Source organism: Falco punctatus, assembly GCF_963210335.1.
Source record: "Falco punctatus genome assembly, chromosome: 5".
NCBI classification, from domain to species: domain Eukaryota; kingdom Metazoa; phylum Chordata; class Aves; order Falconiformes; family Falconidae; genus Falco; species Falco punctatus.
Genome location: NC_137584.1, coordinates 24,712,965 through 24,738,196, shown reverse-complemented (window position 1 = coordinate 24,738,196; position 25,232 = coordinate 24,712,965). Strand labels below are relative to the sequence as shown.

The 25,232-nt window shown below is 36.3% G+C and overlaps 1 protein-coding gene across 1 annotated transcript in view; it reads right to left on the bottom strand.

The window, feature by feature from the left end:
* The window catches only part of SNTG2 (syntrophin gamma 2), a gene marked incomplete at both ends in the record, with an annotated part of 175,522 nt that overhangs the window by 64,350 nt on the left and 85,940 nt on the right, over nt 1-25,232 (bottom strand). The window contains 2 exons of the mRNA XM_080389202.1: nt 3,400-3,529; nt 18,884-19,011. Coding sequence (XP_080245328.1) covers nt 3,400-3,529; nt 18,884-19,011 — 258 coding nt within the window. The remainder of the gene's footprint in view (nt 1-3,399; nt 3,530-18,883; nt 19,012-25,232) is intronic.

Genomic DNA, 25,232 nt, shown 5'->3' with positions numbered 1-25,232 from the left:
AGAATAGAGGTGTATGAAGAAATAAATGTGAGGTGCTGATTAATCTCTGTTTATTTCTCACAAAGGTAAATGTGAAGAGCTTTGAGAACATTTTGAAGATTGGGAATAGAATCACAAAGGAAGATGATAGGGAAGTTTCACACTGGTAGAAAAGTATGTGAAAGACAAGAATATGAACAGTGGTGAATAATTTGGGGCTAGGGTCCTGAGAAGAAAAAGTAACCCATACTGCTTGTAAGACGGAATGCTACTAGTTTTTCAGAGCTAACCATACAGGGAGCATATCAGTAAGGAGGGCTGAAAAGATACCCTTACATTTTTCTCCATGTTGCAGTATTCCCCATGGTTCTCTGTCCTATAAGAACCAAATCTCTCCAGGCTAATACCAGAATCATTATATCTCATCTACCAAGTAACACTTCTGGATATGTTAACATCCACGGGTAGCATCCTTATGCAGTGAGGACTTCTCACATCTTCACTATTGAAAGATGACTCCCCCTTTACACTCGGTCCCCAGAGAGCTTGTCTTTGCATAGAAGTTAGATGTTTCAGTACTTCAAAAGACTAGCCTGACATTAGCACAAGTGTCACATTGTGTCAGAGCTATTTTTATACTGCCTAAATTAGGATTGTCTTCTGGCACCAGCAGGAGATCTGACAGAGCTGCCAGCTGCTGAACGAGACTGTATTAGGGTAAAATAGCAAAATAAAGTATATTAGGGTAAAGTGATACATGAAAGATAGGGTGCACTGTAAGAAAACAATTAATCTGTATCAGGAGCTCCTTAACCAAAATTCTAAAATAAATTGTTCAAAATAGTATGCAAAGTTTTATGACAAAGGATGTATATAACAGTAGCACAAATAAGCACAGAAGAATGACTAAGGTGCAGGAAGAGTTGCTAAAGTCAAGAAACAAGTATCAGCACATAAAAAATAAAAAAAATGTGCGGAAGTAAAAGGTGAACAATGGAAAGTATTGCTTAAATACTTAGTAACAGGTTGAGTAAGAATGTTAACATTCTTTATGCCAATGCTATCAGCAAGAAGGTCCACTGTGACCATACACCTAGCAATTAATTTATGTACAGAGATGATAGCATAGGACATAAAAATAGGAAGTGAATAGTTTAAATATTTGGAGAAGCAATTGAATTTAGAATCAGTAAGGACTCATGAAAATAACCTTTAAGTAGATAAGAGACTATCTGAAATAATCTCTGAATCAGTAGTGATTATCTTCAGGTACTTCTGGAGAATGGAGGAGACACTACAGAAATGGAGAAGTGCAGAAACAGGAATCTGAGGAATTACAGATCCATTCCCTAGCATCAATTTCATATGTATGATTAAAAAAGACTAATTTTGTGAAAGGATACTATTAAGGTAATACAAAGCATTCAAAATGGATTTTCAGGAAGCCTAATCCAAAGGCCTTGCCCTAGGCACTGTGGGTGTCAAACAGTCTGTGTCCTCTGGCTGCCCAGAGGCAGGGAGCAATCTCCAGCCTTCCTTTTCTGAACATTTTAGTTGCAATCCAGCCTCACACTCCTAGTCTTAAAAAATGGTTTGCAGTAAAAGGGATTCTCACTATTACATCTCCTGTTCTGATGATCACTAATTAAAATAATTGGCCAGACCTTCCCAGTTGTAGCACAGGCTGAACACCTGACAAAACCTGTAAAGCATTAAGTCCAAGTAAAATGTATACTTACTTCTCATATGATCTGTATAGAGTTTACTCTGTATCTCACCAAGAACACAAAACATTAATTTATCATGGCTGTTGTTTCTCAGACCCTTCCCTCGAACAGCCACTTAGACAAACACCAGATGAACTACTTTGTTTACAGAATTCACTGTTGTGATAGATAACAGAGAAGAGCAATGCAAGTACTCAAGTGTATAACAAAATATTGTTGCAGACAGGTCACAACACAGTGAAGATACTATGTCAGGACACATGCTGCTGCAAATACTGTATTTGAAAAAAACAGACTAGAACCCTATGACTAATAAAACCTGCTTGCATTTATAGCCACTTTTTATTCTTATTCACCTATATCCCTGGAGTGGCTTTTATTGAGTGGATCTCTTTAGAAAGCAAAAGATTTGGGCTTAATAACTATGAACTGGAATTGCTCTAAAAATATTACCATACACTTCTTTTTCTATTCATGCAGAAGGAATTAGGAAATTACATGAATAATTTACATCACTTCCTCAGAATTATCAAATAGTAATACCCTGTAAATGATGTAAACCACTAGAGAATAGAGAATAATTATAAAGCATGCATCATAAGCAAAAAGTCGGATTTTTTCAGAGATTGCTTAAGCAATTGAGTATTTAAAAATAATTAACATAATAACATAATAAATGAACTATTCTGATCAAATGTGATTCCAAGTAACTTTTGAAGACCAGAAAAATAAATTCAATTTATAATCCGTTTTGACCAAAGATTTATATTTAAATCCAGTACAAAATAATACACAATATAATCTGAAGAATTAAGCAACAATTAACCTAGAATACAAAGCATAAATCATAATTTATAAAAGAAGTTACAGCCTGAACACATCTAAAGAAAAAAAGATTAGAAACCTGCACAGGCAATTCTTCAAGGGACAGCTCTGCTATTATGTTTTCATCATTGATTTCTATCATTTCAAAAAGACTGAAATATATTTTCAATATTGTACATTATCGAGCTCACTATATAACTCTATGATTCAGTTGTCCTTTCTTGGAATAATAATGTGCTGTCTAAGTAATAATTTTCTGTTTCTCCAGGGATTATTTAATACTTCTGTTTACAACAGCAAATGCTACTTATGAATTTACAGGAATAACTTAAAACAGCATAAGCACTTTTATATACCTAGGGAGAATGAAGGAATATATGTACTTAAATATATCAACTCTTAGATAACTTAGAGAGGTAAAAATGCTGTGTTCCAACAAGCCTCTGTAAGTCACACTTTACTAACTACAACATTTCCACATGCCTACTTTAAAATCAACAAATACTAATCTCAAGCACATTTTAATTATAAATATGTAAAAAATAAATATATGGTCAAGTCTAAAGCGCTGTGAAATGACCAGAAAGGATAAATATTTTGTTTTAAAAAGTTTTAAAAAATTAAATTCAATCTGATTTTCTACTACTTTTTTTTTTTTTTTTAATAACAACACTGCAAGTCTTGAAAAGTTCTTGATACTTTTGATTTACCAGACATTCTCTCCCTGCTCTTTCCTTTCTCCTTTTCCTCTCCATACACATGCATTTTATATATTGTATCTTAAATGTGAACTGTTTTCTACCCTTGGAAAATTAGAAATAATTTTACAATATCATAGAAATATGAAAATATGCAGAAAGTAACATACATTTTGAAGTGTCAAATCACTGATGTTAGTTGATATTGCTCTCAGCCAGTCAGCACTCTCCTGGGCTGTATAAAACTGAAGTATCCCAGTACTAACTCCATCAAGTGCCAGCACTTCAAATGCATTAGATCTGCAGTAAGAAGAAATATATCCGTAAAGGAAGATACGTCAATATTCTGAAACTGCCCAATATTTCTCAGTGTTCAAGTGATTTTTACAGCTTTTGACATGCTTTGAGTCTTAATTTTACAAATCAAAAGAAAGGCAAAAAGGAGAATGATAATAATGGGCAGTACCAGGAGCAACACATACAATAAGTACTTTCTCTGTACCAGCATATATATGTGCTGATCATTTACTTCCATTGAGTATACATATTATGTTCATAATTACTGAACTTAAGGTAGTGTATTCAGAAAGTATGCATTAGACCTTCTTGAACAAACAAAATTTTTATCTTTTAACCAAAATGACTGTTTTCTTTATTGCATTTTGGTTTCATTTACTAGAAATGTATTAAGTTGCAAAGAACTGCCTTTCCTAGCTTTAATTCCTTGGATTCCTGTACCTTTCTACATAATGTTCTAAGCAATGTTTCCTTTAAGTTATAACATTGAAATTTGGAAAATGTACTTAGAAATTTCTTTAAATATTTTTTTAATGTAGGGCCCTTTCTCAAAACAGCACTGACACACGCTAATGTGCAACTGCATTTTATTCATTTTTTATGTATCTTTTATATGTTCACAGCAGCATTATTCTGCAAATGCCAATGCTTTCCTTACTATCTGCAGTAAGTTAAGCACTGTGTATGTACCTCTTAAATCCTCCACACTGGAATGCTGGTGTGATATGCTTTTTTAACTATGAGATGTTTCAATAGGAACAACAACAGCTCATTATGTAGTGGCGTGGAAGTACAATGGTCTAAACTTAAAACATGTGACATGCAATAGTTTCAGCAACTAAACTTCAGAAAGCTACATATATTACTCAACTGCACATGGCTGTCACGAGAATTAGATTTTAGTCATATACTATTGTGAAAGAATTATCTGAATCACTGTGCATATAGTTTGTATGTAATATGGAGAATATCACTGCCACCTCCTACGTTCAATAATTAGATATTTATACTTATATGGTATATTGCTTTCTTTTCAGTACTAACCTAGAAGAAAGCAAAGTACTGAATCAAGAATACTGTTCCACAAAATTTCTGGGTTTTCCTGCGATTCTCTGATCTTAGGTAAAAGTCCTCTACTGCTTAATTTATGATATATGTCAACACAAGCATTCAAAATGACACAAAGAAGTTAATAGGCAGTTATTAATTCATGACTTACTGGAAAAGGTATTAACATTTCTCATTTGTAGGGAGTTTGATGGTGAACATGAATGCTAAACTCTATATACTTGCTAAAAAAGGTCATATAAACCACCCCTCACAGTATTAAAAAGACAATGTATCCTAATAGATATATACACATTAACTCATATGCTTTACTTTTAAAAGAGTTGTAAAGCATTATACTTGCTGTTCACAAAAATAACATTCTTGGCCTGAAGACTTAAATATTTATCAGCTGATTCCCTTGTTTTCCTTTCATGATTGAATTATCATGGAACTAGTAAAACCTTGTGGCAATAGCACAATGCTGTGTCACTTTATTTCGGTAAATCTGTTTCACCTCTTCAGAAAGAAAGGTCAAAATAAATCCTTTTATTGTCTTCAAGTAAACTGAATGAAATAATCACCTCTGAAGCATACTGTTCCTTTTACCTAAGACTGACAAAGATCCCAACAGTGCTGTAATGGAATGACTTATGGCATGATCTCTTTGACATCCCACTGAGACAGTGAAGGTCTGTCATCCCCTATGCATTGATACACAGCAGAGCATGGAAATAAACTTAATTTGGTGCCATGAAGAGAAACAATTCACAACACCTAATTTAGGTATCAAATTCGAATATCAAAGCTAGGATGCTAGAATCTTTACACAGACAGAAAGGACAATCCAGAGCATTTAACAGAGCCAAGAAACAGCACGTGCTTTCCACACCACAGGGTGCATAGATACTAAACTCAGCTTCAGTAGTAGATGCATAAAGGTATGCAGTGTGAAGGCCTTATCCGAGTGGCACAGAGTTATACACGAGGCTGATGAAACATCACAGAAGGGAAATCCTCAGCTAAAAGCTAATGCTACCAACACAGGAAATCAAGATTTAAAAATAATGTGTTTTATAACTATTAATTAATCTTGTATCATCTGAAACATGGTGCTGGCAACAGTGCAGTTTACACTAAAATTCCTGTTGTCCTTTACCTTATTAAAATATGGCGATCAGTTATAAAAGACAGTTAACAAGAGTGAAACAAAAGCATCTAGAGATCGGAACACTTCACAGACAGAATATCTGCACAGAATCAAACTGGGTGTGAGGGATCCTGCAAGTCCAGCCTCTTCGCTAATTGGTTTAAAATACAAATCTCTTTTCCACAGGAAGACCAATACTGGACACAGTATTTTAGGTGCAGGTATTTCAGATGTGGCCTCAGGAATGCAAAGCAGAGAATAACCACTTCCCCTGACCTGCTGACTACACTACTGCTAACACAGCCCCATATGCGGGGCTTCAGCACTGGAAGTGCATATAGCTGACTCATACTCAATGTGGTGTCCATCAAGATGCCCAAGCCCTTCCTGCAGAGCTGTTCCCTTGTCCCTGGAGACTGATTCCAGGGCACCCTTCCTTAGGAGCTCTGTCTGATTCAAGGCTTCTCATGTGCCAAAGGTCATCACAGTGCCTGGCACAGTGGACTGAGACCTTTGGGGAACCGCTGTCCCCACTGCGTTGACTCAGGGAGAAAGCCAGCTTTACCAGAAAGCAGCTCAGTGCATTAAATAAAATAGGAAAAGAAACAGCATGGGTGTTCAAAGTTTACAGATGTCAGCCACAAACTTTGTGTGAGTAAGACAGTAATTTTGCTCTCAGCCTTACTCAACTTTACATTATTTCTTGCCTTCAGTAACAATCGTTCCCAGAACTCTACAGATCCTACAATATATTGCTATTATTGCATGTATCACACTGTGGTCTGAAAAGCATAATATATAAAGCTACAAGTAAAAACAAGTATCCAAACTAAAAATAAAAGCTTAATAAAATGAATGCTGAAGCTTTTGTTTTGGTTTTAAATGAAACAATTAATGCAAGCACCAAGACAGCACTGGAATTCAGAAGAAAATAAATTCTAGAGGCTTAAATACCATGCCTTTCTCCATTTCCTCCAAACACAGAAAAGAAAAAAAAATACAGAGGCACAACTAAGCACCTGTTGCTGTTAGCTGACAAGGATGAGTTTCCATTTAATACTAAATAGTAAATTTGAGAGGTCTCAAGATGCTATGAAGTTATCTTATCACCACAAAATAAGAATATGTTTTAGCTTATTTTCTTTTTTTTTTTCTTTCTCTGAGGCTGCAAACTTATTTTAAAACACAGTTAGAGGAAATTCCCATTTCCTCTACTACTGCTTTTACTGTACTGACTGCTGCAACCAGAACCAGAAAAGAATGTTTGTTTTTCCTAAATTTGAGAAATTTGGGCCAAATTACACTCATATTTCTTATTATTTTCAGATTTTCACCCAATCTGTAACTTTGCTCCGTGCAAGCATTTCCACAAAGGAGCATGAGGCATTGTTTTCTGTACTCAGCCTCTTTCTATCTCACTTTCACAGTGAAATGATGAATGGATCTGCATTGCTGGTGTCTTTGGGGTTTTGTTTATTGCATTAAATTCTTTTAATAAAATAAACACTGTCTTTATGAGAACAATAGTAAGACTAACAGATGGGCATTGGTAGGTTTAAGTTCTCTTCCTGAAATTGACACTTTTAAACAATTAAAATTAATTAATATTAATAGAGCATATTTTTGCCATACAAGCAGTTAGCTACTATAGAGGTGTTAAATCCAAAGATTTTTCTAAGAGAAAATGTATTTTCAGTGACAGCTGAAATGGGAAAAGCTGAGATTTTACTTTATAGGAGACTAAGAATTTCAGCAAAATATATTTTAAGATTTTCAGTATGTGTGGAATGTGAAACCATCTTTACATTAGGCTTATCTCAATGTTTTACTGTATTTCCTTAATAAAACCTTAGATTCTTGTCTGACAGTAGCTGTTTTACCTGAAGTTTACTACCATGCCAACAGACAGATTTGACTACCTTTGCATCTTTCCAGGTCCTAAATCAGTCTTCTTTCCTTCCTGTTCGCATCCTTTTTTGATGTCTGAGTTGAGTTTTTATTGGTTTTCTTACAGCATTTTCCAGTGGCTTGTTTATAGTACTACATGGCCCTCTTGCTAGAATTTCTATTTAGCCTGAATTTTTGTGGACTGTGGGTGATCTGAATGGAAATTCCCACAAGAGAATTATCTGAATTACTTAATCTCTTTGAAATTCTGTGTTAAAAATGGGATTTTGTATTCTAAATGACATATACCTCATATCTTAAAAAATATTCAATTTGCTTGTATAATTGGACTGTTAACAGAACCTATGTTGCTTAAAAGATATTGAAGCATTAAACATAAACTTGGAATGCATTTTATATTTGGGTTTTTTTTGAACCTTTTTCTTCCAGTTTTGTAACTTTATTATTAAACTTGGAGTAATGAATTAAGATAACTGAAGTAACACAAACATGCTTCTACAGGTATTTCCTTAACTGATGCGAGTATAGAAGTAGCTGTATTCCATTAGATTTTTAATAACTTGTGCAGAAGAAAAGGATAGTGGGAGAGGGCACGGGTTTAGCATTCATGAGATTTCTTATCCTGTTTCCTGTGAAGTCATACAAATAGTAACACCGGCACTGAGGAGAAAGAACAAGCGAAATATCACCAGCTGAAAGAGAAAAGAGAGTAGGATACAGGTGTGAGGTACCTGGTTTTGCTGCAGACAGAAAAATCTGAGGAATTACATTCTCAGCATGCTTTATTTGTATGGAATAGGTGGAGGAGCCTTGCAGGGAAATAGGAGAAGCTTGAATGACTGAAAGCTATATGCAGTATCAGTGTACTCCTGTCAAATCCTGAGTGCAGAATGTGTAGTAGGACTAGTCAGTGTGGTCAGCTGGAGAATGGAGTGTATATATACTTATTAAGTGTTTTATAATTCCAGCACAATTATTAGTGGTAATTCAAGAGATGGATTTCACCTCATTCAAGTATATGAAGATCTGTTGCCTAAGTATATGGATCACAGGCAGCAGACACAAGCTGGAACATGGCAAGCTAATTTGACATTAGATTTTTATTCTGTTTTTTTTCCCACTAAGGTGATCAAATACTGGCACAGGATGCACAGCAAAGCTGTGGAATCTCCATCCTGGGAAGTGTTCAGGAATTGACAAGAGAGGGCCCTGGGCACCATGTTCTCATTAGACATACTCTGAGCAGTGAACTGGACTAGGTGACTTCCAGGATCCCTTCCAGCCTGAAATATTTGATGATTTCTATAAGTCATGCTAAACTCATGAAACTTTTTTTTTTTTTTTTTTTTTTTTTTGTTATCATAAGCAAGTGCACAAGATAAGTGAACTGGATCATTCTATGGAGACCCTTATTCCTTTTCATTGACTCCAAGGTGAGTCCAGGGATTTCACACATTCATAGGTGAATGATTACTACTGTCAGGTGAGATGAATCTCATTCATTAAACTGCAGTCCTACAAAGATTTTAAGCACATGGGTGGTCCCACAGCATTTAGGTGAAATGTCATTTTGCCTCAAGTTATTGACATGAAGATGTCTTTTTTAGATTCAGAGCGCGTCACATGTTAATTCTACTCAGAAAGAAAGTACAAGAAAATGTTAGTAAATATAAATTAGCAAATCAAAAAAAGATTGGTTTCACCATCTTATTGAATGCATTGGCAAAATAATTATTATCAAAGCTAAACCCCCTTCAACTGTATTTTTAAAAAGTCTTAATGCAAGTGTTTACAATTTATTTTGATCACCAGGATAATAAACATGCAGGCTACTTTCTAATTGCTCCTTAAGCAAAATGGAAGTGTGTCGGAAAGGTTTAAATTTTAAATAATAAATCACTCAATTGTATTTCACAGTATTCATTGTAGGAAGACTGGATTTACCTTAATGATGTCTTCAGAGTTGATTTGATAATGTCAATGGCTTCAGTCTCCAATATATTACATAAGTGTCTCTGTGAATTTTTTTACATACTTGAGATGGCTAACAAAATCTGTATTTGGATAATAATTAACTGGACTGCCTGCAACTGCAATGCCAGTTGAGGTCCAGGTTTAAGCTCTGTAAGTCTTTTGGAATGAGGAGAGCATGTAGCTCATGACAACAAACCTGTGTCATGACTACAGAGATCATCAGTGACATTATGTCTAAATTACATGCAAAAGATTGCTTCTTCAGGATGTTCAATTCTCCACAGGATTTAAACATCCAATTTATACTGTCTATGAAATTCAGACACGTTTGTTAGGGAAAAATAGATGTCCATATGCTTGACTTACACTTAGTAATGTGATGGATTTCTTTGAAATCTGAACACCTTCTGCTTTCAGAATTAAGAACAATATAGGTTGATCATGTAATTACTACTATTATTGATAACACCATGCAAATTGGTTTTTTCCCATAACTCTCCTCTGAAAATACATATTTCTTGAACAAATAGGTATTTTGTAAAATAACAGCAATAAAGCTAAATAATGAGCATCACAAACTTCAACATATTCTGCTCACTGTAGAAGTTGGTTGGTTTTTTTTGGTGTCAAAGTTAGTGGGAAGCAAGCAGGTCTGCTGTGGAAACTCCAGGCTATTTATCTATCCTAAGGCATTTACTGAAGACATCTGGGGGTAGATTCCTGCTGAGCTAATCCTGGTGGATTAGAATTTAATATGTGGTCAGCAAGCAGAAGACAAAGTAAGTCTCAAATTCTCCAGAAACAAACAAAAAATAGTAATTCTTTGAACTCAGTGGTAATATTAACAATTCCTGGAGAGTAATAATGTGTTTATATTTTTTGGAGGACAATATTTATTTTGCCTTTTCTTCTGCTTGCTGGCAATATGCCATGATGTAATCCACCATTCTGTCTTCTCAGGGATGCTATTTACCAGACAAAAACAAGACTGAAGAGGTGTCACATGGATTTTCCAGAGCAACACATCATCTCTGGGGGAAAGCAGAAATGGTTCCTGAGTACACTCATCCTGAAAATATTGGAAGTTCTTCATTTTTGCTTGTGCACTTAGTTGCAGTATAGATTTTAAAACTAGAAGCTAAATATCACAAGCGTGAAGATTCAAAAAACAAATCAGCTCACTCTCCTTATGTTGGCTTCATGCTACTGAACAGAATTAAAGGGATTTATTTAAGTATATGAACATATTGCCCTAGAGTGCAAAGAAACAGCAATTTCCTTAGTTTTCATGTCACTGATTTTTGATACATTTTTATACTGCATCCAAAAGTATGTCTAATGTCTGGCCAAAACATTTTACATCACTTCTTACACAGGGAACTGGTACTAAATCTCTAAGAATCGATATTCAGTGCTGACCTTTTATTCTAACTGTGTGGCACTGCTCCTGTCTAGCTTTGTCTTCCTGCCTATACCTTGATTTTGTCTGATTTAGCAGCTTATTCTAGCCAAGGGTAAGTGACCAGAATTGTAGATAGATCTGCAGAATGGCTGGTCACTTATGAGCTACTTTTCTGTTTACAGTCTGTTGGGCAGATCTTATTCTGTTGCCTGCACATACCTGATCCCTTGCAACTGATTTCCAGAATGTCCTGCTGCTTGAGCAGAATGTGACAAGTATACTGGAAACACTTAATGATGCTTTTAAATAAAAACACACATAGCTGTCTTCAGTCCTTAAAAAACTGTATATAGCACATTTTTTAAAAAAAAATCCACTGATTTCATGGCTTATTCTTTTTACACGTGACCTGAACAATGTAGTACAAAACCAATAAGTTGTCCTGTGCATCATATTCCTAAAGACATCACAAAGTGCTTGCTGGAGGGCTTCAAAGATGAAAAATTTCAGAACAGAAGTTACAGAATGGATTCCCATACAGGCAGATGCCAAACTAGTTTTAGTACTTTCTAACTACAGTCAAAAAATCAACCCGCATGTAGAAATCAAAAAACATTGCCCACAGTAAAGTATATGTCTTTTATTTCAAGGCTATCAGGTCTAAATCCATTGAAAACGAATGTCACTTTCCAACTCTATGCATAATGGAAAAAAACCCCAACCCTAAAATTCCTTAAGTGCCAAAGGAAACCCCGGTTGTTAAATCCTAAAGTACTACAGCTGAAAATAGGAACAGTGACAGTAAAATACCTTTTGAGAAAAGGCAAAACTTCTAATAGAAAATTTTATGTTTTAATTTAAATAATCAGAATTGTACATAGGTTCTAGATGGGGCCTTAGTAGTTTAATGGTTTTAATGCTTCTGACTTCTGGAAAATGTTTCTCCTGCTATACTCTGAAATATCTGTTTCTCCTTTATAACTCTGCAGGGCAGTGCTTTTTCAGAGCTATTCGCTGTTTAACTACTGTACCCAATCTTTTCCTTCCTTTCCTGCCACGTAACAAAGGCTTCACCAGGCTCCTATGAAAACCTATTTCATAGGGTTTTTTTGTTGTAGTAACAATATTATCCCCCTGCATTTTGTACTATTATGTTGCATTCCATTTCCAATAGTTCTATCCTCTCATAATGTATTGTGCTCCTTTTTCTGTACTGATGATGCTGATTCTGTCACCAATGACTTCAATTAGCGTACCATTTTCTGCATCATCAGTCAAATCGCCCTTGAGGCACACTATTAATAATAACCCTCCAAAACTGCACTTTCTTTTTCATCTTACCTTTTATCAGACATTAATCTCTCTGCCACTGTCTCTCACCCTATTGCTCTATATTAGTTTGATTGAGATATCTTTCAGGTACATACTTGTTCTTCTTACCCTGAAGTTCAATGTAACTGCAACTGTAAACAGTGAGCAAATACTCATTCAGGTTTTGTAACTCAGATTTTGTTTAATGCCTGTACCTTTCTTAAAATTGTTTATTTAATTTCTTACTTTCCAACTTATTTATCTAATTAAAGGCATTATGTTAAATCACTAAAATGTTAAAATGGAAAACAGAATCCTTCAGGAAGATTCTGTTAAGAAGCCAGTGAGCCAATTAAAAATAAATAAAAATCCCAAACCCAAAACCACCCGTGTAAAAAAACTGGACAATACTCTGTAGTAATTGCAATGGCCAGAATACCAAGATATTGAAAATAACACCTAAATCTAATTAAGTTGTTTTGTAATTGGGATCATAGCTACATGGGCTTATAGCTACTGGGCCTGAATTACTTCCACTCCACTCATTTCTTCAATCTAATTTCCATCTTCCAAAGAAGCAATTTTTTCCCCCCATCCCTAAACTTATAATGTTCAAGAGGTTATAGTGATTGTACATTCACTTAGTCAAAAGCTCCAGTCAATAAAACAAATAAAAAGGATTATATAGTACTGTCACTGTCTGCTGAAAGGACTAAAAATACATGTCTATATATTTTTTTTTTCCAAATACGGATCCAGACATTCCATAGGAGAGATGAAAGACTATAAATGAATGAACTATGTTCTTCATCGACTACTTATCTTTACTTTTCCATCTTAAAAACAAAACCACCCCAAACTCGCCATGAACTACAAATTCCTTTGGGTGAGGAAGATTTAACTGATCTTATCATTTCTCTGTTAAACTTACATCACATTCAGAGACCAACTCTACTCTCAACACTCAAAAAATGTCTCCATTACCAGTTAGCAATTAAGAGTATTCACAGGAACAGTCCTCACTGTATAGATTACCTTACCTCTTACAGAGAAAAATTACATTGATGGATTGGTAAGAAGTTTAGAATGATAGAAGTAGCAGTGCTATATTACAAAAGCAAGTGAATAAAAGTTATTGAATTAATAAGTAATCAAAAAGACTAATCAGCACACTGCACAGAAATATTTTTTCAGATTCCAATCATATCAACAATATGAAATAAACTAATTATAAAGGTGATTTCAGTAATTAATACAATATTTCTCTCCCAGTGAGAAGAGGCATGGTATCTACTACATTTCTTTATCTTTCCTTTAAAATATTCTGGGGAATTTTTTGGCCTGTAGGTAGTGGTGTTCCCCAAGAGTCGGTATTGCATCGTCATGTTCAACTTCTTCATCAACGACCTGGATGAAGGGACAGTGTCCCCTCAGCACGTTTGCTGGTGACACAGCACTGGGAGGAGTGGCTGAGACCCCAGCAGGCTGCGCTGCCATTCAGCGAGACCTGGGCAGGCTGGGGAGCTGGGCGGAGAGGGACCTCATGGAGTTCAGCACAGGCAAGTGGAGGGTCCTGCCCCTGGGCAGGAATAACCCCCCGCACCAGTACAGGCTGGGGCTGGCCTGCTGGGAGGCAGCTCTGCGGGGAAGGGCCTGGGAGCTCTGGTGGGCAGCGAGGTGCCCATGGGCCAGCAGTGTGCCCTGGTGGCCAAGAAGGCCAGTGGGACCCTGGGGTGCATCAGGAGGATCATGGCCAGCAGGTGGAGGGAGGTGATCCTGCCCCTCTGCTCTGCCCTGGTGAGGCCGCATCTGGGGTGCTGTGTCCAGTGCTGGGCTCCCCAGTTCTAGAGAGACTGGGAATTACTGGAGAGGGCCCAGCGGAGGGCTGCAAGGATGATGAGGGGACTGGAGCATCTCCCTTGTGAGGGAAGGCTGAGAGAGCTGGGCCTGTTTAGTCTGGAGATGGAGAGCAGATCTTACCAATGCCTACAGATACCTTAAGAGCAGGTGTCAAGGGGCCGGGCTCTTTTCAGTGGTGCCCAGTGACAGGACAAGGCGTGACAGGCAGAAACTGCAACACAAGAAGCTCCACCTGAATATGAGGATGAACTTCTTTCCTTTGAGGGTGCCAGAGCCCTGGAACAGGCTGCCAAGAGGCTGTGGAGTCTCCTTCTCTGCACACATTCAAAACCTGCCTGGACGTGATCCTGTGCAACCTGCTGTGGGTGAACCTACTTTAGCAGGGGGTTGGGCTAGATGGTCTCCAGAAGTTCCTTCCAACCCTGACCATTCTGTGATTCTGTGATTTCATTTTGTGATACAGACAAACATACTCCACAGTCCCATCTGCAGTATTTTCATTCACCCCTCTTTATGTATAATGAAGGAAAAAAATCTACTCCATACTCTCTTGTTTCATATACGGTGCTGACAGAATCTGAAATATATGAAAATAGACTCTTGTGTCATTAAGTCACCAGTCTTCAGACTTTCTGGAAAAATAAAATGAAAATCCAAGTGAAAGGAAAAGTCAAGGGTAACTTCTTTCTCTTATAATGAAAAAAGAATAACAATCAAAGAGATACAGGTGTTCTTGGCCATCTCATGACACAAGAGCTAAAGGTTTGCCATTTTTTGCCAAAGTTACTAGAAAACTCAAATGAAGTACAGAGGAATTTAAACTGCATAGCTGGACCACAAAGGAAATAATATAGCCTAACTTGATTAGATTAGATTTGATCTAACCCACACTAAAAGTATACTACAGTCTGACAGACAACTCTAGCTATGTAACATGCTCCTAATTGAAAAATGGTAAAAAATATTAAACAAGATGCTGACATTGTCATACTCTCTATTTATCCTTTTTAAATACAGCCAACAAAAACATGACCTTCAGTAACGTATAAGAATCTGTTTAGCCTTATGACAATCTTTTTCTTGTTCCTAAGGTTATCTGAAAGTTGGAACTTATTTACAGTCCCAGAAAAAGACTGCTGAAAACATGAAACAATCTTGAACATGAAGGAGAAGGAAAGTGAATGAGGTCAGAGGGGCCATCCAGACTGGCTGACAGCAGCTTACCACATCAGAACAGCACGAGTAGTTGGACTTACAGATACTATATATAGAATATACAATACTATATATTAAAGAAATCACTCTGTGATTGATTTTAGTAACAGAAGTATGCTAAGTCTGCTGTAGCCAACTGCAAGAATTTCACAGGTGAAAAAAGATGGTTTTCCGTCAGGGAAAAGAAGGATTGAAGAAAGCATAGTGTGCATTACTTGTAAGTGGATCGACAGCAAAATAATACAGGCTTCAGCATCCTTTCACAAGCCATAAAATTTTGCATAGTTACAAGACAATGTCAAAAGCCAAAGGGATATAGATAATTTTGATGGAAAGAATGATATAGACCTCTCCAAATCTAATTCAGGCAGGAAGTAGAGGAAAAGACTTTTCATATAGCCCATCTAGCTGAAGAGAAGGCACACAGCTGTACATGTGGCACTACAGAAGATGCAATACTTCAATACTATACACTTAAAAAAATAATCTGTCTGCTCTTGTGCCAGTGCACCTTCTCAGGGCCAATGGAGGTAACTTGAAAGATAAAATATAATGAAGCATTACAACAAAACAATGTTATGACGAACATAAGGCAGAAAAAAAGTTACAAGGATGACATACAGACTTACGGACTCATTTAATTCTGAAAAATCAGGCATGCTGTATAACAAGGTATGCAAATAGGCTCCAAGTAAATCTTCTGAGAATGGCAAAATTAGCAAATTTGTCAGAAGAATCCATGATATATTTAGAGGAATTCTCATGAACATATTCAAATTACTTTAGACTGATGGCTGAAATGTGAAAGGGAGTGGAGATGTGTTGATACGGTTGAAAAGGAGGATTGTTATCTAGACTGATGGTACCATTTATACTTGGAATTGCTTGTACGTTTTATTTCATGCAAAGCAGATGCATGATTTCAGAGAGCAATTACTGAAGACAAATGTTGGAGTTTATGCTTATATGAACATGGGGAAATTTAAAAGAAAGGATACAAGTGGGATAGTAGTAAAAATATGTACATGTATTTCAGAAAAGGAGAGAATAGGATAAGAGCAGTCTGGTATCCCTCAGGCAAAAATAAACACCTTTAGCAAGAACATGGAAAACACCTCATCTGCGGTTAATCTCAAGGTGGCATTCCTCTAATGCTCATATAGATGTTCTTGTTGGTTTACTAAAATAAGCAAGGAGCATGTAGTAGAACTACAGTATCATGGGGTAGTGATAGGCTTTAATGGAATGCTTTCATCTTCCTTTAGAGTGTTACAACAGAAAGGAGAAAAAAAAACAACAAACAAACAACAAAACACAAACCAACCAAAACCACCAGTAATAAAGGAGTGCTGTATATACTATATATATATATATATGTGGGAATGCCATGCATCACAGGAGAATATATCTGTCTAATATTGAAAATGAAAGCACTAAGCTCCTCAATCCTTACAAGAAAAATAGATCTGTGATGGGTTGATTCTGGGCTGGCAGCTAAGCATCCACACTTCCACTCACTCCCCAACCCCTGTCCAGCAGAAAGAAGAAGAAAACTCATGGGTTGAAATAAAGATAGTTTAATAGGCAAAGGGAAGAGGTAGAAATCCAACACACCAACCCACAACAAAACAAGTGATGCAAAGGCAACCACTCACCTTCTCTTGTAAGTAGAATGATTCCGAGTCAGTCTCCAAGTAATGGATAGCCCCCCCCAAACACTCTCTTCTCATTTTTTATTGCTGAGCACGATGTTACATGGCATGGAATATCCCTTTGGTCAGTTCAGGTCAGTGGCCCAGGTTATGCCCCCTCCTAACTTCTCACCCGCCCCTGGCCTACTCCTTGAGTAGAAGCAGAGTAGGAAAAAGGAAAGCCATGATGGTGTGTTATTAATATTATTCTAGTCACAAACCAAAACACAGCACTATATGGGCTGCTATGAAGAAAATTAACTCCATCTCAGCCAGACCCAGTACAACATCAGAAGGTGGTTTACTTCAAAGAAGTCTCAAAATGCACATGCTACTGTTTTGGGAACTGGAATCCCTTTGGATTGCTCCATCTAATGTCTACAGTGCACAGAACAGGAGTGAAACTGCTTCAAACTATCACGGTGATAACTGAACTCAGAGGCCTAAATGTTCTATTTTCTTCCATTTTTAAATTTAAGAACATTGATGATAAGTTGCTGATGAGTTGATGACTAAATGTGCACACAGATTTGTTCACTTAATTCACAAGAGAACTTCTAAGCCTTGAATGGTTGGAGGCCTGTGATAGATTGGGAAGGGTTGGACCACATGAACTGGTCAGCTGAAGCAGGAAGGAAGTGGTGGAGGAAGTGATGAGAGACTAAATAAATGGAATTAAGAGTTTAAAGACTTTGGAAGAACCTAAAACCTTTCTGGACACCTGTGATGCTTTAACAAAGCCTGGGAGAGGAGTTGTTCAGTCATTTAGGAGACCAATTGTTGTAAGTTTAAGCAGCATAACTGTCCTACTAGAAAAATAAAATGTTTTTCAGGTCATTTTCAGAAAACAGGTAATAAATCTGGTGTAGATCAAGAAAGGTATACACATGAATTTCTGGTACATCCTGGGAGCAAGTGACCTTTATAGTTGACTGTTCAAGAGAGATTCCAATTCTTTCATTAACAAGAATTAGAAGTAAATAAATATAGGGCAAAGAAAATGCAATAAAGAAAATGGAAAACACCAACAGTGAATGAAGTCCTGTTCTCATACATGTGGAGAACTGTGGACTACTTGGACCACAAGTACTGGAAAATTTGAGGCAGCTCTACCACATAGAATGGTTTGCAGAAGAAAGCTGATGCATGCTGTGACATGTTAAACTTTTTTCAAGTACGTTATTTATTGAAGCTTTATTAAACTTCACTTCTCCTTTCATCTTCCCTGAAGTACAGGAAAATCACCTCTGACATCCTATTCCATGGCTACTTTATAAACCATTACTTAGGTGTCTGAGATGGATAAAGATTTTACAATCAAAAATACAATATTTTGTACCACACGCTTTGCCAAAATCTCTTGTCAATATGAGTTTCTATATGACAATGATATTAGCATAGTCATGATGATTGTACACTATGTTATCATTTGTAAAGAAAAAGGAAAGTTAATTGACAACATTAGAATTTGGGAATACGTAACTATTCTATTAGGGATACGGAATGAAATGTAATACCTTAAAAATTAATTCAAGTAACACCCAGCTTAACTTCTGTTCTAGTTGCTGATACTAACAAATTCCCAAGATACAAAAGATTACAGAAAGGAGCTATATTTATTGTCCTTTTTTACTTTACCTTTGGTAATCACCATGCATGCCATTGATCTCAAGAGAAGATGGACCGCATAGTTTTTAATAAGAAGACTTTCATATCTCCAGTCGAAGAATTCTTATAAAGTCCAAAGCGTAATATTAGGTACAGCTAGCTAAAAGTCCTTCCCCTTTTAAATTACAAACCTTAATTTATCTGTTCCAGCTTTGTACCTCGAGATTCGAGCCATTGACAGAGGAACTGATAAGGTGTCTAGCCAGCGCTTCTCATATTTTGGTTCATTAGCTATGGGTGAAGAAGGTGATGATGGAGCCTGTGCAGAATAAATGAGAATCAGTAAGTACAGTTTATCAAACAACATAGAGAAAAAAACATGAATATGCATCTCTGGCTCTGCTTGTCCCAGAAATGAATAATCATAGCAATAAAACTATTCAAGAAACTCAAGTTTTAGTAAACAAATAAAAAGAAGCATTCATGTAGAAAGCTACCTATCTTGATATTAGGTTTGTGACTTAATTTCAGTATTAACATTACAAATATTTATATTTTTGTTAATATTTATAACTGACAACAGAAAGGAAATAATTTTCAGTCATAAATGTCCTGAATTTTATCTAAATGCAACATTAAATATTTTTTTTATATTAATTTGGTGTCTGTAACTCTTCTATATGCCTCAAACAATCAGAGAAAAAGACACAAATAATACACTAATATAAGGACTACATTAGAGAACAGTGGTTTCTTATTTGTGCATTGTGAATTTTATTCATAATGTTATTTAATAGTAGATTTAAAATTCTGATGTCAGTGTTATTCCTATCCATATTCAGACTGATTCATTTTGAAATTTGATCCTTGAAGTTTTCCTTCAAATGCTGCTACTAGAAGGGTAAGATTTTTGAAACAAGCTAAGCTGTAAAGGACGTCCAGATCCCCGAGTAATGAAAAAATAAAAATGTACAAGCTACTCATTTCATGTAACTATGGCATACAAAAGAAAATTATCTTACATCAAATGTGTGCAAATGAAAATCAAGTTAGAGGAATTAGCCCGGATATATAGCAATTGACAAAAGGGTCTACTTAAACCTAACCTAGAGCTTATATGCAGACTGTTCAGCCTGCTCATATAAGTAACATCTTACGTATTGCAACAAAAGAGCACATGAAGCGCATGAAAGCACCAAGAATGAAACATGCTAAGAAGAAAATATTTATGAAATTTTGAAAGTTGTCACAGAACCACTAGCACTAAAACATTCAAGAAACTGCAGAGAGGTGTACATCTTAGTAGATATACAATTGCAGAATATGCAGTTTGTTCCTTGTGAAACAATATCCAGAAGTTTACATCATTGTATCAGTGACTGGAAGTACAGAAGTATGCCCAAATTGTCAAAAAAAGATGGTAACTGGTTTTATTTCTAAATAACTTCAAAACAGTGATTATAGGCAAAACTCAATTAAATTAGAAACAGATCAGAAAATGCTGGAAACTACTGTTCAGTATAGGAATTGAAATTTATGAGCATGATTATGAGCTTTAAAAATACTTATTAAATAAACAATAGAATGAGCTAGGAGTTTCTTAAAGAATGCATAAAAATGATAAATTGAAAAGTTCTTATTGGTATTTATATCTCTGCACTACCATGACAGCTGAGCATTTCACTCTTCTCTAGCAATACTACTTACAGAGAGGCAGCTGAGGATTCACAGGCATAGATATTTAGGTCAAAGTCATACATTTGTGATTGTCTTCAAACCAAAATTATTTGTCCCACATTGTACAGAGAACTTTGTGGTACATAACGGAGTTGAAAGTTGGTTATTTTTATACAAGCTGTAAATATGCACCAAGTAGTACTTGCAAAAGCAAATAAATCAGAATGACCCAACTTCAGCTCTGTATGCCCAGGTGTTTGTAAGCCATAATATTTACTCAAAATAAAGAGCATTCTGGGAATTGTTCTATTTCTTTTTCTTGCTCATAAGGATTTAGGATTAATATTCCCCACCCCCCCCCCCAACCTCCTTCTTACAGTCAGCAAGGGCTGATCTTTCTATTTACTTGTTTAAATAAATCAAAATAGTGAGTTTCATATTCTAACAGGGCAACTGAGAGTTAGTGATTGAGGGACACTTTTCTAGCAAATGAAAAATTTGTAATGAAATTGCCAAGAGTTGGTAACACTAAAGAATCTTTTTAGACTGCAGTCTCTGTGGGGAAAGGAATTTCATTTAGAGTATTTGCAGTCCCTGGAACAATCCAGCTTTCATTTGATTGAGGTCTCCTGGTGTTGTTGCCATATGAATATTTCATAATGAAGTCCATAGACTAACTCTATTTCATAGAATTAGCCACAGAAGGCTAAGGTGTCTCCAAAGCTTAGTATGAATTTAATAGTATCATAGTGAAGAATCTGATGCATATTTTAGAATTCTGTGCAAATTAAAATAATTGACAGAACCATAGGCAATCTGGAGTTGAAAATTATCAACATAATCTAACCGTGCCTGTCTGCAAACTGAAATGTCTAAGAATAAAGCAGAAGGTAGCTTATTACAGTCAAACATAAATGCCTGAATATGATCACTGAATTTAAATAAAAGAATCAGAAAATAAAATAATATAAAACTTCCTGTAGCACTTTTACCTATTGTTCCCATCTTCTAAACTTTCAAGATACAGAAAACATCCAGACCATTTAAATAAAAATGTATCTTCTTCTTGTGAACTATTAGCTGTACTTTTATCAGGCTGCTGAACAATATTCTGCAATATTCTAGGCAATTTAAGAGCATTTGACAGCAAAAAAATTGAGTGGGTCACTCTTGCAATTTGATGTTTCCATTTGGTCCCTTACACTTCATTAAATGCTTTAATAGGATACTAATGTAAAGAAAAAGATACCTTCATGTAAGTAAAGATCAGGATTTTAGAAAACCTACATCACAGCTATTCCTCAGATTCATGAATTGAAGGGGAAAAAATGGAATCTATTAACCCCAAAGTTCTGTTACTACAGTACAGAAATATTTCTACCAAAATGCTAAACTATTTACAACTGATGTAAACTCCTGAAGAAAATGTGACTTCTCCAAACAGTATCAAAGTTTTGATATTTGAAAAGCAGTAGAAACAGTAAATCCTGACACACACCACACACACACACACACACACAGAGTTCTGGACTACTTATATCTGCAAAAACCCTACTGCATTTGAATTTTAATGACCAAGAGCAGTGAAAGGATACAAAGGGGTCAAACTGGTCCAAGTTTCAAACGTCTGTTTCTTACTAAGCCATATTCTACTAGCCAGTTTATGCTAGAGCATAAGGTTGGATTGACCACTCTCTATCTTCTTAAAGGCAAAAGAGGGCATACATATGGCCGTAAGACCACTGCATAGAAACAAAATACTATTGTAGGACCAGCAGCTCATTTTGTTCACTTTGCCTATAATCTATTAACACTTAATCTGAGACAGATCCTTTGACATATCCCCTTCAAAACACATGGATAAAAACAAACTGGGGAAGAAGCAAGTCAATAAAACTTTTGCAAACAGAAGTCATGCTTCAAATCTTTTACAGCTGTCCAAAACTGTTAATTAATATGAGAGAAGCAATTGCTAAGGTGTACTTGGGTTTCCAAACCCCTTTTGTCCCTCACAAAAGGTTCTTAACTAATTTGCTGTGAAAGAAGGCAAATGCTCACACAAATTAATAATTAGCTAAAATACAGCAAACAAAACACAGCAGTTAAGAACCAGTTTTCCCTGTGGAGGGGCACTGTCAGTGGACTCGCACAGTTACACACGCTGCTCAGTATACTCATTAAAGACCTGGACAAGGTGCTGAACACCACACTGACCAAGTTTACTATGCACAAGTAATGAAGAACAACAAAAAGAAAACCAAACTGTAACCAGCTGCAGAAGAAGCTCATGATACTGAATGACTGAGAGACAAAAGGACTGCTAAAAATAGATAAATGCATAGTAACGCACATCAGGAAAGACAATATTAACTTCCTCCATACTGTAATGCAATATGAACAGGCGACCAACACTCAAAACCAAGATCTTGCTGTTGTGGGAAAAGCAGAAGTTGGAAGGAAAGTAATCCTTTTTATGCAAATAACAATTAAGTAAACAAAGATTCATTAGTCTGGAAAAGAAGCAGCTGAGGGAATTTATGACAAAGGTATGTAAACCAGTAAGCAACAGACAAAGGGATTAGGCAACAGTGGTTCACTTGCCTTTTTCATATAAGAAGCAGGGATATTGATTAGGAGTAAAAGACAGCAGAATAAAAACAACGAAAGAATGTATTTCTCTATATAACAAACAGTGACTCAGGAAGCTGCTATGCCAGAAATCATTGGAGGTGCAGGAAATGTACCCTATAAATAACTGTACATATTTCCTCTGGTTTTGTATTCTCTTGAGGACATCTGCTGGGAACAGGTTATTTGGCTAGATGATCCTTTGGTCTGACAGGGTACTGAGCTGGCTGACCTTCAAGACTTCTGTCTACTAAACAGCTGCTGCTGCTGCTGCTCGTGTTGAAAACTCTTCACACTGTTTCACAAAAGCACTAAAAAATGTGGCTGTTTAGAGATCTCTGCAATTGTAGTTTTTATCCTCTGGTTCATTTCACACCTTTGGCTTTCTACTCAAACTGCCAGCAATGTTGCCAATTAATGCCAATTTGTTTGTAACACCTGTCCATTAAGAAATGGATTGAACACAAAAATCTCATTTTTGACACAACACTGAACAAGAATCCGGTTGTAATGACACATAATCACTGCCCACCTGGGACAGCTGTGTACTATTGACCTAGAGGAGGGTCTGATTCGGTATCCCATTAGCAATCATTGACCTATGAAGGACAATGCAGGCAAGTGCTTTGTTGCGTTTTTGAACAGCTATATAACTCATTATGGGGTAACCAGGAAGTCTCCCCAGAAGCAGAATGAGTCCAGAAAGTACTCCACTAAGTGGGAGACCTAATCAGACATGTCTCTATAATTAAATTTCCACTAATAACATACGAAGGAAGACAAAAGATCACAGCTGGCTGGGACTGTCAATTTTTCATCTTTTGGTGACAGAATTTGCAGAGCTTGGAAAACTGCTATTTTTCCTTACTTTTTTTTAAAAAAAACCTGTCATAGATTCTAAATATCTGTAAGAAAAATGTCTTCAGAAGGAAGTGTTTCTGAATCCTTCCTGGTAATTTAATTTGCAATTTCTGTAAGGGCCGCACCTTGAAAGCAGCCACAGTGATATTGTAGGTTGACATACTGCTCTTTTGTTAAACATAGGCTTCAGGCAGGTTGAAGCTGGGTTAATTCACTTTTGGAGTCAGAAATACTCAGGGCCGTATTACTCAGCACGATTAAGCTTGATTGCAAATATACCTTTAATCTCATATAACAAATACTATCTGGTTTTCAGAAAGGCAATTCTTGCAAAGTCTTCATAGTGGTTGCACATGAAGGACTATATCTGGAGTGGCAATGTATCTATCACAAACGTTCTTGCACTACAATTAAGCAAAGAGGCAACAATAATTGGCACAGTTTATTCTTAGGAGACTAAATTAATTAGCAATAACAATTTCTTCCCTTCAAACAAGCTACTTTTCTTCTCTGCTACCACGATTCCTTGTTTTTGTCACCAGCATTGAGAAATAAAGAGAAGACAGGAGAACTTCATATGAATATCTCAGCTTTTACCTGTAAATGTAACCAGTGTAAATGATTTCACAAAAGACTTGTGTTCTTACTTGATCTTCTATCAAAAGTCCTTAATTTTTGCATTTTTTTGGCAAATTCCATGTCTGAGGGTTGCAAAAGACTGGTAAGATACAAACTTAAATTTCAATGAATTAATTTTCATTTATATCATAGGAGCAGAATCATTTATGTTGGAAAAGACCTTTGAGATCATCAGCACCAACCGCTAACCAAGTACTGCCAGGTCTATCACTAAACCATGTCCCTAAGCATTGCATCTACACATTTTTTTAAACACCTCCAGGGATGGTGATTCTACCACCTCCCTGGCAGCAAATATGAATTAATATATTTAATTGTTATTTTCATTACATTGAAAGGTAAAACAATCTAAAAGGAAATAAAAGGTTTGAAAATATGACACCCATCATGTTTTCCAGAAAGAGGATCTTGGGGAACTAAAGGCCTGTCAGTCTGACCTTGTGCCGGGGAATGTTATGGAGGAGACCATCTTGAGTTCATGTGGCATGTACAGGACAATCAGGGGATCAGGCCTAGCCAGCATGGGTTCATGAAAGGCAGGTCCTGCTTGACTGACATGATCTCCTTCTATGACAATCTGACCCACTTAGTGGTCGAGGGAAAGGCTTAGGATGTTGTCTACCTAGATTTTAGTAAAGCCTGTGACACTGCTTCCCAAAGCATTTTCCTACAGACACTGGCTGCTTATGGCTTGGATGCATGTACTGTTTGCTGGGTAAAAACTGGCTGGATGGC